This window comes from Pinus tabuliformis, chromosome Q, assembly GCF_031772625.1.
Source record: "Pinus tabuliformis cultivar Carrire ecotype Pingquan chromosome Q, CPIR1, whole genome shotgun sequence".
Taxonomy (NCBI): Eukaryota; Viridiplantae; Streptophyta; class Pinopsida; order Pinales; family Pinaceae; genus Pinus; species Pinus tabuliformis.
In genome coordinates, this window is record NC_142296.1 from 840,268,570 (window position 1) to 840,283,966 (window position 15,397).

The window sequence follows — 15,397 nt, forward strand, 5'->3', positions numbered from 1 at the left end:
GCAGGAAGAATTACAACAGTGGAGTCATCATTTTGAACCTGTTCCTGTTCATAACATTGAAACAAATTCCCATAAGTAGCAAGTTAATTCAGATCCAAGGCCCAATGAAGCGGAAAAGTTACATGCAGATGCAGAAGTTCAGTCTGCACTTCCCAAGCCCATCATCAAACCTTGGGAAGAGCTTGTCCATAACAAGCACAAAATCGGTCTAGGATATGACAAGGAATTGTCCTTTCATATTCAATTTGAAAGTGTTGGGTTTCTTCATGGCGGTTCACCTTCACCTGTTCCAGATTCTACTCCTCCACATTCACATCCAAAAGTTGTTAAATGCCAACACTGTGATCGAGTTGGCCATATGAAAGATCACTGTTTTGATCTTCATCCATGTGAGCACAGTCATAAAACCATTCATTCTTCAAACAGATGCTTCAAAAACTAGCCTTCTGCAAGAACAGAGATTCATCTTGGATGAATCGCTTCTTGGCAATGGGATTCAACAGAAAAGAAGATATTTCAGTCATATGTCAGAACTTGTTCTAGAGTATTGAACAATCTTGCAGTGGATTTTTCTCCATCATCTCACCTTGTATCTGACAAGGGGAAAAAGTGATGGTCATCTACAAACTTCAAAGCCACATCAAGCAAGCCTGAGCCGCAACCTGCCATACCAGATTCAGAGTTGTAGCCAGAGATAAAGATGCCCCTGAGCATGCCTTCGTTTGGTGGTGATCCTTAAACCATCACAGGTTGAGACCTCCCTTTTCAGGTTGAGGTTCTCCCTTTTTATGAGGGGTGAGACCTCCCTTTCAAAGTTGAAGGTTTTCCTCTTCAAAACATTAGGAGCACTTCCTCTAGCAGAAGACCTCAGCTTCATGCCAGATTTGGAAGAGTTCCGAGAACTGCACTAAGCATTCCAGTGTTGGTGGTCATCCTTAAACCACCCCCCCTTATACCAACATTTCAGAGAGCACATTCAGCCTAGTGATGGCATGCATTTTTGCACATTTTGTATTACAACTGTTTTCTTGGACTCATACATACCCTTTGAGATTAAGGGGGGGAATGTTGGACACCTAATCCTCTATGGGTTGGTGTGGAATGTCAACAGCCACCGGAGTCCAAGAGACCTTGGAATATGGAATCCAATGGTCACTACCATGTATTACAAATGTGTATCATTGTTAATAGTAAATGCATTCACTCTTTACCTTATTTGGCTGTCCACATTCCATGTGCGTCTAGCAATTAGAAACAAGAGCTTGTGACATCACCATGGGAATCATGAAGTACAAAATCCATAGCAAACAAACATATAGGATATAGCTCTTGGGAATCTCAGTGGACATTGAAGGAAGGGAAGGAGTCATATAGGACAAGGCTCATCATACATCAAATCAAAAAGAAAACATCTGTCGGTTGGCGATATACAAGATCCTCAAAATTCTCTTATGGAATCCTCATTGTAGGGTTCACTAATCTAGAGAGGAAGCAAGTGTTCATCAAGAACTCCAGCTCATGGAATTCATGGATAATGTTATGATGACATAATAATAGAAGCATATCAAGGGATTGAAGACACTTCAATCAAGAAAGTTGTTGGAAGAAGCCTAGATGACCTAAAGGTGAAATGAGGTATGTATGCATGTATTTAATTTTATAATGTCATGTTGTATGGTTGCAGGTAATATAGATCATCACTTCTATCTTAAGAAGCATGATCAAGAGAAAAGGATCTCCTCCTCTGAAAAGATGCAGAAAGGCATAAGTCACACTAGATGAAATCAACATAATATGTCCTCATATGAAGTATGAGGTGGTTGACTACAATTAAGAAACTCTGATTGAAAGATCCTGGGAATGGAATGTGTGAGGAAGGAAGAGATCGATATGCAACCCTGATGAAGGCGATCAACATCCAAAAGACCAAGAAGACTTGACTAGGAAATCTCCTGGAGAGATATGAAGACTCTGATAATGAAGACCCTTGACAATGGATATCTTTGGGAGGTGTGTCAACATGTATGCAGGATGTTGATACCTACAGGAAGATGTCATGATGAAGATCCATCTCGTAAGGTATGATTTGATTTAATATTATGTTTTGATTTCTTGAATAATATCTGGATGAGTTCATGCAAGGCTACTCGAACAAGAGTTGTAAGTACAAGTACAACTAGCATTCATGTGGTGGATGGAAGAAGCATGATGAGAAAGAAGTAGTCATATGAAGAAGGTTCCATATATGTATCAAGAAGGCCACTTTCCATGAAGAAAGGAATGACATGACAAACCAAGAAGGAAAGTGATTGATGGTTGATGCCCTACAAGGAAAAAGCTCAACTAAATTTCATGGCATCAAGGAAAGAAGTTGATCAAGCAACTAAAGGATCCACGAAGAAGAAGTCGCTGATGAAAAAGGAGAGTCTCTTGTTAAGAGGGAGCTCTGACAGGTCCCTGATCAAGAGGGAGCTTGGATTAGGTCACCCCTGATTAAAAAGGAGTGACAATAGTGTTTTTCTAATTCACGTGTCATGCACTAGACTAGGACTAACAGCCATAAGTCTTAGTGAAGGCCATGAAGAGAAATGTAGACACATGATGGATGTACCTTCCCTAGTTGAGAGGAAGAGATAGACACAACATTCTTGTCTTCATTTGGAAAGAAAAAATGGAGGATTGGGTAATCATCTGGCATCCGATGCTCTTTGAGGATGTGCAGGGCATCCAAGATAAGAGAAGGCAAGAGGACCAATATTCTTTGAGGGTTGGGAACCCAATATAAGAATAGCCCTAGAAGTTCATACTCAGTGAACACCCGGGTGGGTATGTACCTTGAGAGACAATGATGAAGGTGTCTATAATCATTGGTCTCGCCAACATTGTAGCTCATGGTCTCGTGGAGAGATGGAGTTGTTAGTCAAGGCCTTGCACTGTGACAATGTTGGTTTATATGATGTTATACAGATGGGATTACCAATCCAATTATTCTTATGAGAAATTCTTCAGATTGAGAATGACCAAGTACCATTATGAATACCTCCCTAGTTAAGAGGGAGTGTTGAAGGAAGTATAACTAGGTTCAATCTTCATAGTGTAATGATCTTTGTAAATGATGAAGAATAAAATTATTTTTGCCTTGCATCATGGGTTTCATGAGCAAGAAGTATTATTCATAGGTCAAAGACTTCTTCTTGATGTCTTTAGGATTTATCATAATGGATAAGAGTCATTGTAATGACTATAAAGTCATGTTATACTTGAAGAAGCCCTCGAAAATGACAAACACCATCCTCATTGTCACGTCGGCTGGGAAAATGAATTAAATACAGTCATGTCGACTCTAGAATAAAGACACAACAATTCACTAACACATGTCAGCTTATTATGGAGACGAAACCACTATAAATACCAGGTAGGGTCTGCGCAGAAGAAGTGTACAGAACTCGCATTCATCTGAGATTTTCGGATGAAATCACAATTTTCCAGGACTTTGGATAGGTATGGTGAGATCTTCACATGCAAGTACAGTGGTGCAGGTATTTCAGTCGAAGTACAGGAGTTCAGGTTCTCGGATAAGGAAGGATCTCTGTGTTTTCGAATGGGTATTACAGAGGTAATGTCTCTGTCTTCTCACTGTCTTAAATACTCACTGTCTCAGCATACTAAGACGCAGTCATAGTCTCAAGAAGGATCTCGGTATACACTCATTGTCTCGGCATACTAAGACACAGTCATAGTCTTAAGAAGGATCTTGGTAAACATGCATTGTCTCGACATATATTATAAACACAGTCACCACTATCTCAGCATACTAAGAAGCAGTCATAGTCTCAAGAAGGATCTCGGTAAACACTCATTGTGTCGGCATACTAAGACACGGTCATAGTCTCAAGAAGGATCTTGGTAAACATGCATTGTCTCGACATATATTATAAACACAGTCACCACTATCTCAACATACTAAACATGGTTACAATATTGGTATATTTATGATGATAAGGATCTCTATAATCACACAGTGATACACTCTATCTCAGCTTACATTCTATATACAGTCATGATCCCAGCATAGATGCAATCATGGTCTCAATGGTGTTCCAATGAAGATATTAGTGGTGTAGCAATGATGCAACAGTGACCTCAGTACAGCTCTCATTCATGTATATGAAGATCTCGTTGTTATGTTGAAGACCTCAGTGAAGGTGCAACAATGGTTTTGCAGCAGTAATGAAGATCTTGATGGTGCAGTAGTGATGGCCTCAGTGGTGCAGCAAAGATAATGATCTCAAGCCGTGACAAAGAAGAGGATTGATGTCTTGGTCTTGGAGTGGCTAAATAGGTCAAGGGTCATGGTCTTGGTATTCGTCAATTGGAATCTCTATAAGAATAATTTGTGTGGGTTTTCCTCTCAAAGAGTGAGAGGCTTTGGAAAGGAATTGTACTAAGAAGAAAAAGTTAAAACACTCACAAATAGTTATCATGCTAAGAAGAATCGCATTAACTCTTATTGCCCTAGATTCTTCAACAGAAGCAAGCGTCTATCAAGGCAGCTTAATTCACCCTGGCGACTCCATTATAATCTTAATATGCAAAATCATAGAAGATGGAGATTTCTCTTGGTCTTATATTTGAAAAACTCAATAACCAAGAGATTCAAGAGTTGCAAAAGAAAGTTGTGGAATATGCAGGAACTTTTCAAAATATGTTGGAAAGCATGGATATGGAATTCATACTCGCGTTTTATAGGTCGCAAGAAGTACAACTCGACGTAGTAAGGTTTGCTTATGAAGAGTATCCTAGTCGTCTCCTTGACCTTGCTCACATAACTTGTGTTGTGAATATTTTGGATAACCTCATTAATATGAAAAGGAATACCTCCTCTGGGGATGACGAAGAGGTGGATCCCAAGAGCCTCCAAATCACGCAAGAAAGGATGGATGAATATAGTAGGTCATGCAGGGAAGCAGTAAGGGAATATAATTCTAATAAAGTTTTCTCTTGCTTGTATGATGAAGCGAAGCTTCATAAGATGAAATGTGAATATAAAGAGAACCCTACTAATGTTATCCTCCTAGAAGCATACTACCAAAATCATGTAACAAATACCTTAGCCATTGTTCTTCAAGAGAAGAGAGAAGAAGAGAGGTCTCACTTGTCAACCAACCAAGATGAAGATGACCTTAAGGACCTCGGTGATGAGTAGGAAGATGAGTCGTCGTTGGGGCTGCAAGACAGGCAGGATGATTTTGAGAGCACATGTGTTGAGGACAATGAAGTTATGGAAAGTAAGGCCAAGAATGACCTTACCTTTCTCAAGGGTATCACTCCTGATGAATCTCCTTTTGAAAACCTTGAGGAAGGTGATCCCGTAAGCTCCTTGGAAAGTGACATTGGAGATTATTTCCTCATTGAAAAGGAGAAGTGGGAAATTATTGGGCCCCAATTTGATTGTGCTCCCATTTATGATACTGACAGGGAAGATGAGATTGAGATTGGTTTTTCCTTTATCCCGAACATTACTTGCGATGACATATCCATTGATACCTTTGGGAAGGAGAATTATTATTTTCCCTTGCATGAAGAAGGACAGTTGGAAATGATTGATTCTCCTTTTAACGAAAGCCCAATCTTTGATGCTTATAATGAGGAAAGCAATGAGGCTCCCACCAACCCACCTCATGACTATGTATTCAAATCACTTGAGCCTTTAAATTGTGGGGAAGGAAATCCCGTTGAATATGACACTTCGCCCTCCCCTTTGCCTTTCCCTCTTGTTCATCACCTTGAGTCTTCCTCAAGTAATTCCCTCGTCTCTTTTGATATGACCTCCAGTGACAATGCCCCTTTTCCCCTTTCTGAATATGGTGTCAAGGAAGAACCTTTCATTGAATATACTTTATCCCCTTTGACCCATCCTCAGGATCATGATCACTTCGCGACCTCCCCTCTCCGTTGTGACCATCACATTGAGAGACCTATTTGTTGCACTCCTTCTTTCTCTCACCCTTCGTTCCCCTCTCATCACAACTATGTGACATCCTCAAAGCATGATATTACAAGCAGTGATTGTGATGAGGAATTCTCGACAGTGATCATTCATTCCTCCATTTTGTACCTAGAAGGAGAGCCCTGGACCTCTAGAATGACCAGTTTTCTTTCTCCTAGGACCTCCCTCTACCTCGAATGGAGATCATATTTTCCTGCCTCTCATCCGCCATGTGACTATGTCCACATTCGATTTGGGGGTTGCTACATGAGTAATCATGCTAGCATGCATATGTATATTGATATAACGATATGTTGGTTGCACTAGCTTTATGATTATACTTAGTATTAGCCTTACTATATGCATGTTAGGGTAGGATGCATTGCATGTTCATTTTCTCATTAGAACTAACATCATATGATATTTCTCATGGTAGATTAGATGCATCTGAATTAAAATTTGCATATTTTATTTTCTGTTGATTTTATGGCCTAACATATTAGCATGTGTGATCATAAGACATCGTGAAAGCATGTTGCCCCGTGTTTTTCCATCTATTATATGTGCAGGTGACAGGTCTATGTTAACAAGAGATTGTTGGAGTTCTTGTGACCTCCCGTTCGAGTAGCTTCGCCCACTTCTTCGAGAGATCATGTCCTAGTTGAAGCCAGATGATACCCACCATTTTGTGGGTAATATCCCTAGGAGAAAAAAATATTCCAAGATGGTCCTCATCCGGCAGCTAGCAACCCCTTGCAGCCATCAACTAGCTCATTGTGCCATTTCTCCGCCACCTGAGCCAGCCATGTGGTCCCTCACCCATCTACCATGATCGTATGTTTGAAGGTGGACTTCCCGAATCTAAAGCTATGCCTCGTCATTTGGAAATTGATTATTGTAGTTTGCTTATCAAGGACACTTCTGGGCATGGATTAATGGGGGGATTCGGAGAAAAGAAAGGCCTAGGTCTGTGCTTCTGTCCCCTAGACCCCTTTTAGGAATTAACCTTGGTTTTGAGTCCCGTGCGATCTCTTTTATTGACCATTTGGTTCCAAGGATCGCATTTCACGAGGAACCCTGATTTTGGTTGTGTGGTCTTTCTCCCTTATCCACTTATATTACCCTCTTTCCATCCATTATCACCCCATCCATCATTTCTCCCACCTGGGTCCACATTCCTCCATCGAGTCCACATAGGGTCAGCTCGCCCCTTCCCCTTGCCCACACCTTGGGTCATGGCCTGGAATGAAGCCTGGAGGTTGATGCAGCTGAAAAGAAAGTTAAAAGCATATATGGCCACATTCAACAGGAAAAGTACCACAAAATGCAAAAGATGGCTGAGACAAAAACATTTAGCACGTGGGCAAAAGCCAATACATGAGCTCTACCCCATCATCATGGCCATCACCCTGGTTCCAACAGGTTCTATGAGCCTTCTTCATCATATAGGAACCCATGATTGTCCCAACCCCTAGTGGGCGATGAACCGCCCCACCTTAAAGGGGGGAATTCACTGTTATATCTTATACATCATGCTCTAACTCCTTGAGCCCCAAGCAGTTAATCAAAGAAAATCATAAAAAGTCAAAAGGCATATAAACAAGGGTGGAAAAATCAAAGTCGGGGCACCTCATGTACCACAATCGCTCCCTCCTACACATTATAAACCCAAGCGTGGGCTTCCCTCTTATTAGCTACCCTTGTACCCCAGCATGTCACCCAAGGCTGCCCCATCTCATTCCCTACCTCATTCACCTATCTGCCACATGCCACAACCTTTTGACAGATGTACCTTGACTATATTATCCCCTTTAGAAGCAGAAACCACCTAATAGGGTACTTGGTTAACCCCATTGGGAGTTTAGGACATATTGGCACATCTCGAAGCCCATTATGGAAAGGCATGCCATTATGAAGTCCCCACCTGTGGTCCATGATTAGGTAAGCTCATTTGCTTGATTTATCTAATGACTTGTTGTACTGGAAGCCTAGGGGACGCATTGGATCTTATGCAGGATTGCAAATGGTTTCCATTTGTGGTTTCGTCTCCCTATACGGGGTCCTAACCCTCGAGAGGGCTACATTGGCACATGTAGGGTGAGCGTTGAGAGCCATGGGCCTCCACAGCAACAGAGTACACTCCATGGATCCCCACAGCCATTCAGAGATTGCTTGTGATTCGTCTATTGGATGAGGAGGATCCACTTGATCCATCATGCCCAGTCGGCCCCACATCTACACCATACACTTGGCAGATAATCCAAGACTCCTACACCATCATCTTAGCCCTTGAGGGAGACCTACAGGCATCTTCGATTTGTTTGGAAACCCATGAGGACACTTGTGTGCCCCCACATGTCATTTGGAGCACCACAGGTTATTACAAGGGACCAACCCCTTGTTCACTGCTTTTGAGGCTCCTATTCTTCATTGTGGCACCCATGGATTAGGCCTCTTAGAGGGCCCTACGACATGCATATACGATTATTTGACCTCTTGAGAGGCTTACTTTTTCATTTGTGAGCTAGTTTGGTGGGCTTGTCACCAAAAGGTTGTATTATTAGCACATTATTTCATTTCTGGGGCTTATGTAGGCCAAGGAGGCTAATTCGAACTCTTAGATGTGTATAAAAACAAGTGATGTGAGATCATTTCTCATCATCACTTTGGATTGTATCTCTCTCTTCTTTAGAGAATTTCACACTTTTTGTTGGAGGATGAATTGGAAAATTTATGGATGAATTTTGATGTATGGTTATTGGTCTAACTTCTCTTGGAGCTTCTTTATTGTCATTTGTGAATGGTTGGATATACTCTATTGCATGTAAGTACGAAATTTTTGATGCTATTCTTGTTACTTTTGTCATATATGCTGGATGGGATTTTCGTTGTTTTAAGGTTAGTTGTTGCATGCAAATTATTGCTTACTATTGTGTGATTGTCTCTATTATAACACTCCCTCCATGCATTGGCTCATGTAGTATGAGCGAAATCTCCTAGAGGTGAAATTTGAACTTGACAAGCCATTCTGCTTGTGTATTTGAAGTATAAAAGCTGCAAGATTTCTTTCACTTGACCTAGAGGGTTTGTGAAGCAATTTTGAGGCCTCCTTGACTAGAAACCAAGAAATCTTACACATAATCAACATAGACTCCATTCTCCCAAGCATTAAGGCACTGATCTACCAAGGGTGGTCACCAAAACTCCTATTCTTTCACCTTCTCCCAAGTTTAGCCACATTGGGGTGCCTAGGGCATCAATTTCCCAACAAGCTAGCCACTAAAAAAATTCGATCTCCTAGGGTCTCCTGCGCTGGCCTTTCCTCTAGCCCTCCTCCAAATTTGAAGACATTCTGACGGTGGAATTGGAAGAAAATCCAAGCCCTAGCTCCGAGATCAAATCTTGCCCTGCCATCCCCAAGGCTAGCACTTCCCAGGATCAAAACAACATCATTGAGTGAAATTCTTTCTTTGATCCTTCCCACCTTGTTTAGGGTAAGAAAATCATTGATTATTTCATACCTTCCTCGTACCCTAGACCGGGTCCACTTGGCCCCGTGTGGTTCCACTCCTTCAAAGGACCATTCTTCAAGAACCATCCGAGATACCAACTTTAACAAGGATTTAGGGTGCGCGGAACTCCTTTCAAAGCCTATCCTCATACACCTAACCCCCCCAAAAAAAAAATCCTCTTCCTTTCCCTAAAAGAGCATAGTACCTTACTTAGAAAGCAAGCAAGCTCCATCTTTCAAAACCTTCTCGAAAAGGGTCTAGGTCACTCATATCCATTGATTTATCATTTGTGGGTGACTCCATACATATCGAGTCTCCTCCCATCGGTGAAATTCCGCAAATAGAAGGGAGCCTTAGCTAAGCTGACAGTGGGCTAAGACTCCGTTTGTTGCCTTTGGCCTAACATTTGCCCTTTAGGGATTCACCTTAGGTCTCGTGCTAGTTTGAGTGCTAACAGTCAACACACTCATTCTTCAAACAGATGCTTCAAAAACAAGCCTCCTACAAGAACAAAGATTCACATTGGATGGATCACTTCTCGGCAATGGGCTTCAACAGCCAAGAAGATATTTTGCTCATATCACAAAATTTGTTCATGAGAACTAAAAAGTCTTATAATTGAGTTTTCTCCATCTTCTCATCTTGTATCTGACAAGGGGGGGGGGGGGGGGGGGAATCGATGTTCATCTACAAGTTTCAAAGATAAATCAAGCAAGCCTAAGCCACAACCTGAACCTGTTGCCTGAGCCTACTATGTTGCCTGAGCCTACAACCAGTAATAGCCATACCCAGATTCTGAATTGTAGCCAAAGACACAGAAGCCCCTAAGCATGCCTTTGGTTGGTGACCTTCCTTAAACCACCGCAGATTGTAGATCTCCCTTTTCCAGGTTGAAGGTCTCCCTCTCCAAAGCATTACGATCACTTCCTCTAGCAAAAGACTTAAGCTTCTTGCCAGATTTGGAAGAGTTCCGAGAATAGCACTAAACATTGTCTTGGTTGGTGGCCTTCCTTAAACCACTGCAGGTCGTAGACCTCCCTTCTTCCAGGTTGAAGATCTCCCTCTCCAAAGCATTAGGGACACTTCCTCTAGCAAAAGATTTCAGCGTCTTTCCAAATTTAGAAGAGTTCCGGGAACTACACTAAGTGTTCCAGTGTTTGTGGTCATCCTTAAACCACCGTCGGTTGAGACCTCAAGTTCACCCACCTTATGCCATCATTTCAGAGAGCACATTCAGCTTATCGTTGTCATTCATTGTTGTATTTTTGTGTTAGAGCTCTCTTCTTGGACTCGTATATACCCCTTCGGATTAAGGGGGGGAATGTTGGACACCTAATCCGCTAAGGGTTGGTGTGGAATGTAAACAGTCAAAGGAAGTCCAAGAGACCACTTGGTATATGGAAACCAAGGGTCATTAAGATGTATTATAAATGTATATCACTTGTGAATAAAGAAAACATGCGATTTATCCTACTCTGGCTGTCCACATTCCATGTATGTTTAACACCATCCAATGAGGCAAAGTACTCATTTTTGTGTATCATGCGCCCTGTGACACCTAAGTCTATTTCACATGCTTCTTTCGATGTATTAATTGCCACTAGTGAAGTAATAAAGCGTTTATGGTCTCCCTTTCCTTCTTCAACATCCCCATTGCTATCATTTTTCTTTTCGACTTTATTGTTTGAATGTTTTTTAGGCACCAGATGAGAAATACCGAACTTCTTTTCCTACAACGCTTCATTTAATGACCAAGTTTCCCAAAATAAAAGAAAATAATATTTTATTGCTTTGGTTAAAGTTACCATTCTTTTAAATCGTTATGCTTGAATTTGCCTTATTTTTGTCTTCTTCTATCATCTCTTTGTTGGCCATAACTTTGCCATCTTTTTCCTTGACCTTGCACTATGAGTGTTTTTGTGTAGTATCAAATTGTGTACAACGTATGCAGACTTGAGAACTTGTGCACACTACGGAGTTGCTTTCTCTCTCGTGCCTTGTATTGTTGATTATATGCATGTGAATTTGCAGTGTTCTGGACTTATACAGTTTTAATGCATAGTACATATTCCACCGGGATTTAACATTCATGCTACAAAGAAGAAAAAGAAAACAATAAAACAATAGTCATAGAAATAGGAAGACAAATGTAGTGTTAATTTTATTTTATTTTTTGGCAAAATTGGTGGTTCAAACATAACTCCATGACTATTATGCATCCACATTCTCATAGTGTATTGGAAGTTGGAACGTTTACACTGGTTGCCTATGAAGTTTCAAACATTATGGTCTACTTGTCCAAGTTACCCTTCCTAAAAATGATTTTTTAATGTCACCTGAAAGGGAGATAAAGGCAGGGTTGCACATTGAGAGTGTATTACTCCACCTCTACCTGTCCTAGAAAGAAGGCAAACCCTAAGTACCATTGACTCGTGAGGGCAGATGACAAAAACTGAAAGTAAGTTAATAATAGTGAGAAAACTTATCTAATTCTTCAACATAAAAATTTGCAGACAATGTGTTTGACAGAACATGTAAAAGATAACCAGCTCGGCCACACTAATTCTTCCATAATTAAGAACTTGACATTTGTCAAAACCTCCCATATTCAGCCACATCATAAAACAGAAGCTCAATTCAATGAAAATTTAACAGTGTTTATGTCTTCATACCTCCAAAGACATAGATTGCCATGAGCAGTGTGGGACTTATAACGAAGTTAAGGACTGGACCCACAACAGGAATATTGGAAACAACTGGAAGCCCAGCCCGAGTTTGTACCCTTCTGGTAGCTGGCCTTCCAGATAACGTGAGATTCCGTCCACCGATGTTCCAAAATGGATTTAATGGAATACCTTGCAATCCTCCCCTTAAACTTGTAACTGTTTTAAAGGTTTCCAACTTCTTGTGTTGGGAGGGAATACAGTGAGGAACGGGATATGCACAGGCCATGCTAATTGCCGATTTACGGAGATTAGTGGCTCAAAATGTTAATATGGGAGAATGTTGCAGTAGGGATGCACTAGGAGTTTCCTTGTGTCCCTGTGTTGTAGATGAAGTCGAGTTGAGCCGCTCACATGCCCGTGGAGTTTGAAATTTATTAAACCTGAAAAAATGACCAAATTAGTGATATATTTTGCTATTATATTAAAGTTAAAAGTAATATCATATTTGTGATACAGCAAAACTTGTAGCTTTCAAAACCTGAGCAAGTGATGGCACTGCTTTTGACACACATTCAAATTTAGAGCTTGTGAAGATGAACACTTCAAACTCTAGTTATCGAACTATCTTCACCAATAAACTAGTTTTTTGCTTCATTTACCAAATTAGAGATCAAAAATATGGGAATCAATGGGTTAATGAATAGTGGCATTTTAAAATAATTATAATTATAATTATATATATATATATATATATATATTTTTGATGCATTTCTGTGAGTAAATAATATTAATAAAAATATAAAAATATTATATTTAATGGAAAAAAAAATTATATAATAAAATTAATAAAAATAAAATAATAGTTAGCTTTGCCACACATCTATATTTATATATGAGGTATTTTTTTTGTTTTTCTTAGAGGCTCAACTCTTATTTTTATTGTCATAAGTCTTGTTTTATTTTAAGAATCTTTACTCTTTTCTAGTCATTAGTAAGGAGGTATAAGGCACTTGCACTAGTTGATGTTCATTTGACATCGTACTTAATTTTACATCCTTGTTTATAATTTAATTCATTTGTTTGCAAGTCAAAGACAAAATTGTAGGTTTCCTCTTTAAACTTTAGTGTCTTTCTTTCATATGGTGAACTTAGGGCTTCAATACTATTACTCTAAGCCAACCATCGTACCTTCAAACTCAAAGCTTAGCATCAACTCATTAAATTATGACATGGTCTTTCATTACCTCGGAATTAAACCTCTAAGTTATGGCTTGTGTTATTACCTTATCCTTCTCAAGTTCTTGATGACTTTGGACCACTCTTGTTTGAAAAATGGTTAATTAAACCTCTTACTTTTATCTCGTCTATTTGAACCTCTTGTGTTTACCTCATCAAACGATTAAGTAAGTTATTTCTCCCCATTTAAGCCATCCCAACCAGATTATTACATTGTCTAACTTGAGAAGGTAGTCAACTTTGGTATCATGCTCAGGATTTAGTGACCAGAATCTTTGAATAAGTTGTCGCAAGTGGAGATTGTTAGACACACTCATCTTCCTAAGTGAGAATAGTAAGTCCTTATACACCTCACTCTCGCTCAAGTGAATAGAAGTTGTAACAATAATATTTGCAGGTAATAATTTATTATTATTAACTAAGATATGAATTGATGATTTTTTACAATGAGGGCCCCTCGTTATAAATACTAGACAAGTACCTTTTCATGTGAAGAAATGTGTTTTAGGGCATGTCTTATCATTAACTAATATTATGTTTGTAACATTGCCACTCCCTTTAAAAATTGCCTTGTCCTTAAAGCAAGGGTAATGAGGTATATTGTCAGTGAAAACTTTTTGTGTCCCATGATGAATCTTCTTCTAGAAGGCTTTTCCATTTGGTAAGGTATTCTTTGATGGTTCTAGAATGTAATATTTTCACCTTAGTTGCAAGAATTCCTTCTAGATCTAAATTAATTATTATTTCATCATCTAAGTCGAGAATCTTTGTTTGAACAAGTTGTGCTTGTCCCAACACCTTCTTGAGGCAAGACACATGGAAGACATTATGGATGCAACAGTTGTCTAGTAACTTCAATCCATAGGCTACTTTGCTATTTTTTTGTTAATTTGAAAAGGCCCATAGAATTTTGGAGCCAATTTGTTTTTTCCTTGTTGTTTAAGTGATAACTACTTGTAAGGTTGGAGTCTTACAAACGCCCAGTCACCTTCTTCAAACTTTCTTTTTGATCTATGTTGGTCTGCTTATTGTTTCATTCTATTACAAGTTGTAGCTAAATTTTCTTTTAATATTTTGATGATCGTTTGCTCTTTGTCAAGTTGATTCTTCACTACTTGGACCTTAGTGTCAATTAGTGCAAATTCCTTCCATTTTAGTGGTTCATAACCATATAAGGCTTGGAAGGGAGTCATTTTGGCAAATGTGTGGTAGGTAGAATTATACCATCAATCAGCTAAATGAAACCATTGGAACCACTTGTTCTACTTATCTATCACAAAACAATGGAGGTAAGTTTCCAATCATTTATTTACAATTTTTGTTTGTCCATTTGTTTGTGGATGGTAAGTTGAACTCATATTATGGGATACCTCAGTCTGTTTGTAAAATTCTCTCTAGAAGTTCCCTTTAAATTTTGGATTTCTATCACTCACAATGACCTTAAGAAAACCATGCAATTTATAAATGTTTTTGCAAAAGACATAAGCAATCTGCTTTGTTGAATCCATTTTACCATAAAATGTGCATATTTATTTAATCTGTTGACCACAACAAAAATCTTATCTTTTATGTCGAACATGGGTAATCCTTTGATGAATTCTATTGATATTTCTTCCCATTTTTAGTTAAGTGTGTGTAAGGGGTGAAGTAACCTGAGTGTTATGATATTCTCATTTTTATTTATTTTACATGTGTCATTCAATGACAAACTTTTGAATATATTTACTCATCCCTTTCCAATAAAAGGCATGTCATGCATTATGGCGTGTTTTATAAAATCCAATAGGTCATGTTGTTGGTATGTGACTCTTTTAATACTGTCCTTTTAAACTTTGAAGGTGGAAATAGGTCAATTTTATTCTTGTGACATAAAATATCATATTTCCATTCAATTCTTGGATTTTGGTCCAAATTGTTGAGTATGGAATAAGATTCATGATCCTTGGCATATTCAATCCAAAATTCATCTAACCAATCAATAATCACCACAGTTG

General features: G+C 39.2%; 1 protein-coding gene across 1 annotated transcript in view; it reads right to left on the reverse strand.

Moving 5' to 3' along the window:
* The window catches only part of LOC149222211 (uncharacterized), a 126,859-nt gene extending 114,018 nt beyond the window's left edge, over nucleotides 1–12,841 (reverse strand). Inside the window, exons 1-2 of the mRNA XM_089383061.1 lie at nucleotides 12,706–12,841; nucleotides 12,174–12,607 (exon numbers count right to left, since the gene is read on the reverse strand). Coding sequence (XP_089239187.1) covers nucleotides 12,174–12,453 — 280 coding nt within the window. The 5' untranslated portion in view covers nucleotides 12,454–12,607; nucleotides 12,706–12,841. The remainder of the gene's footprint in view (nucleotides 1–12,173; nucleotides 12,608–12,705) is intronic.
* Between the last annotated feature and the right edge of the window lie 2,556 nt (nucleotides 12,842–15,397).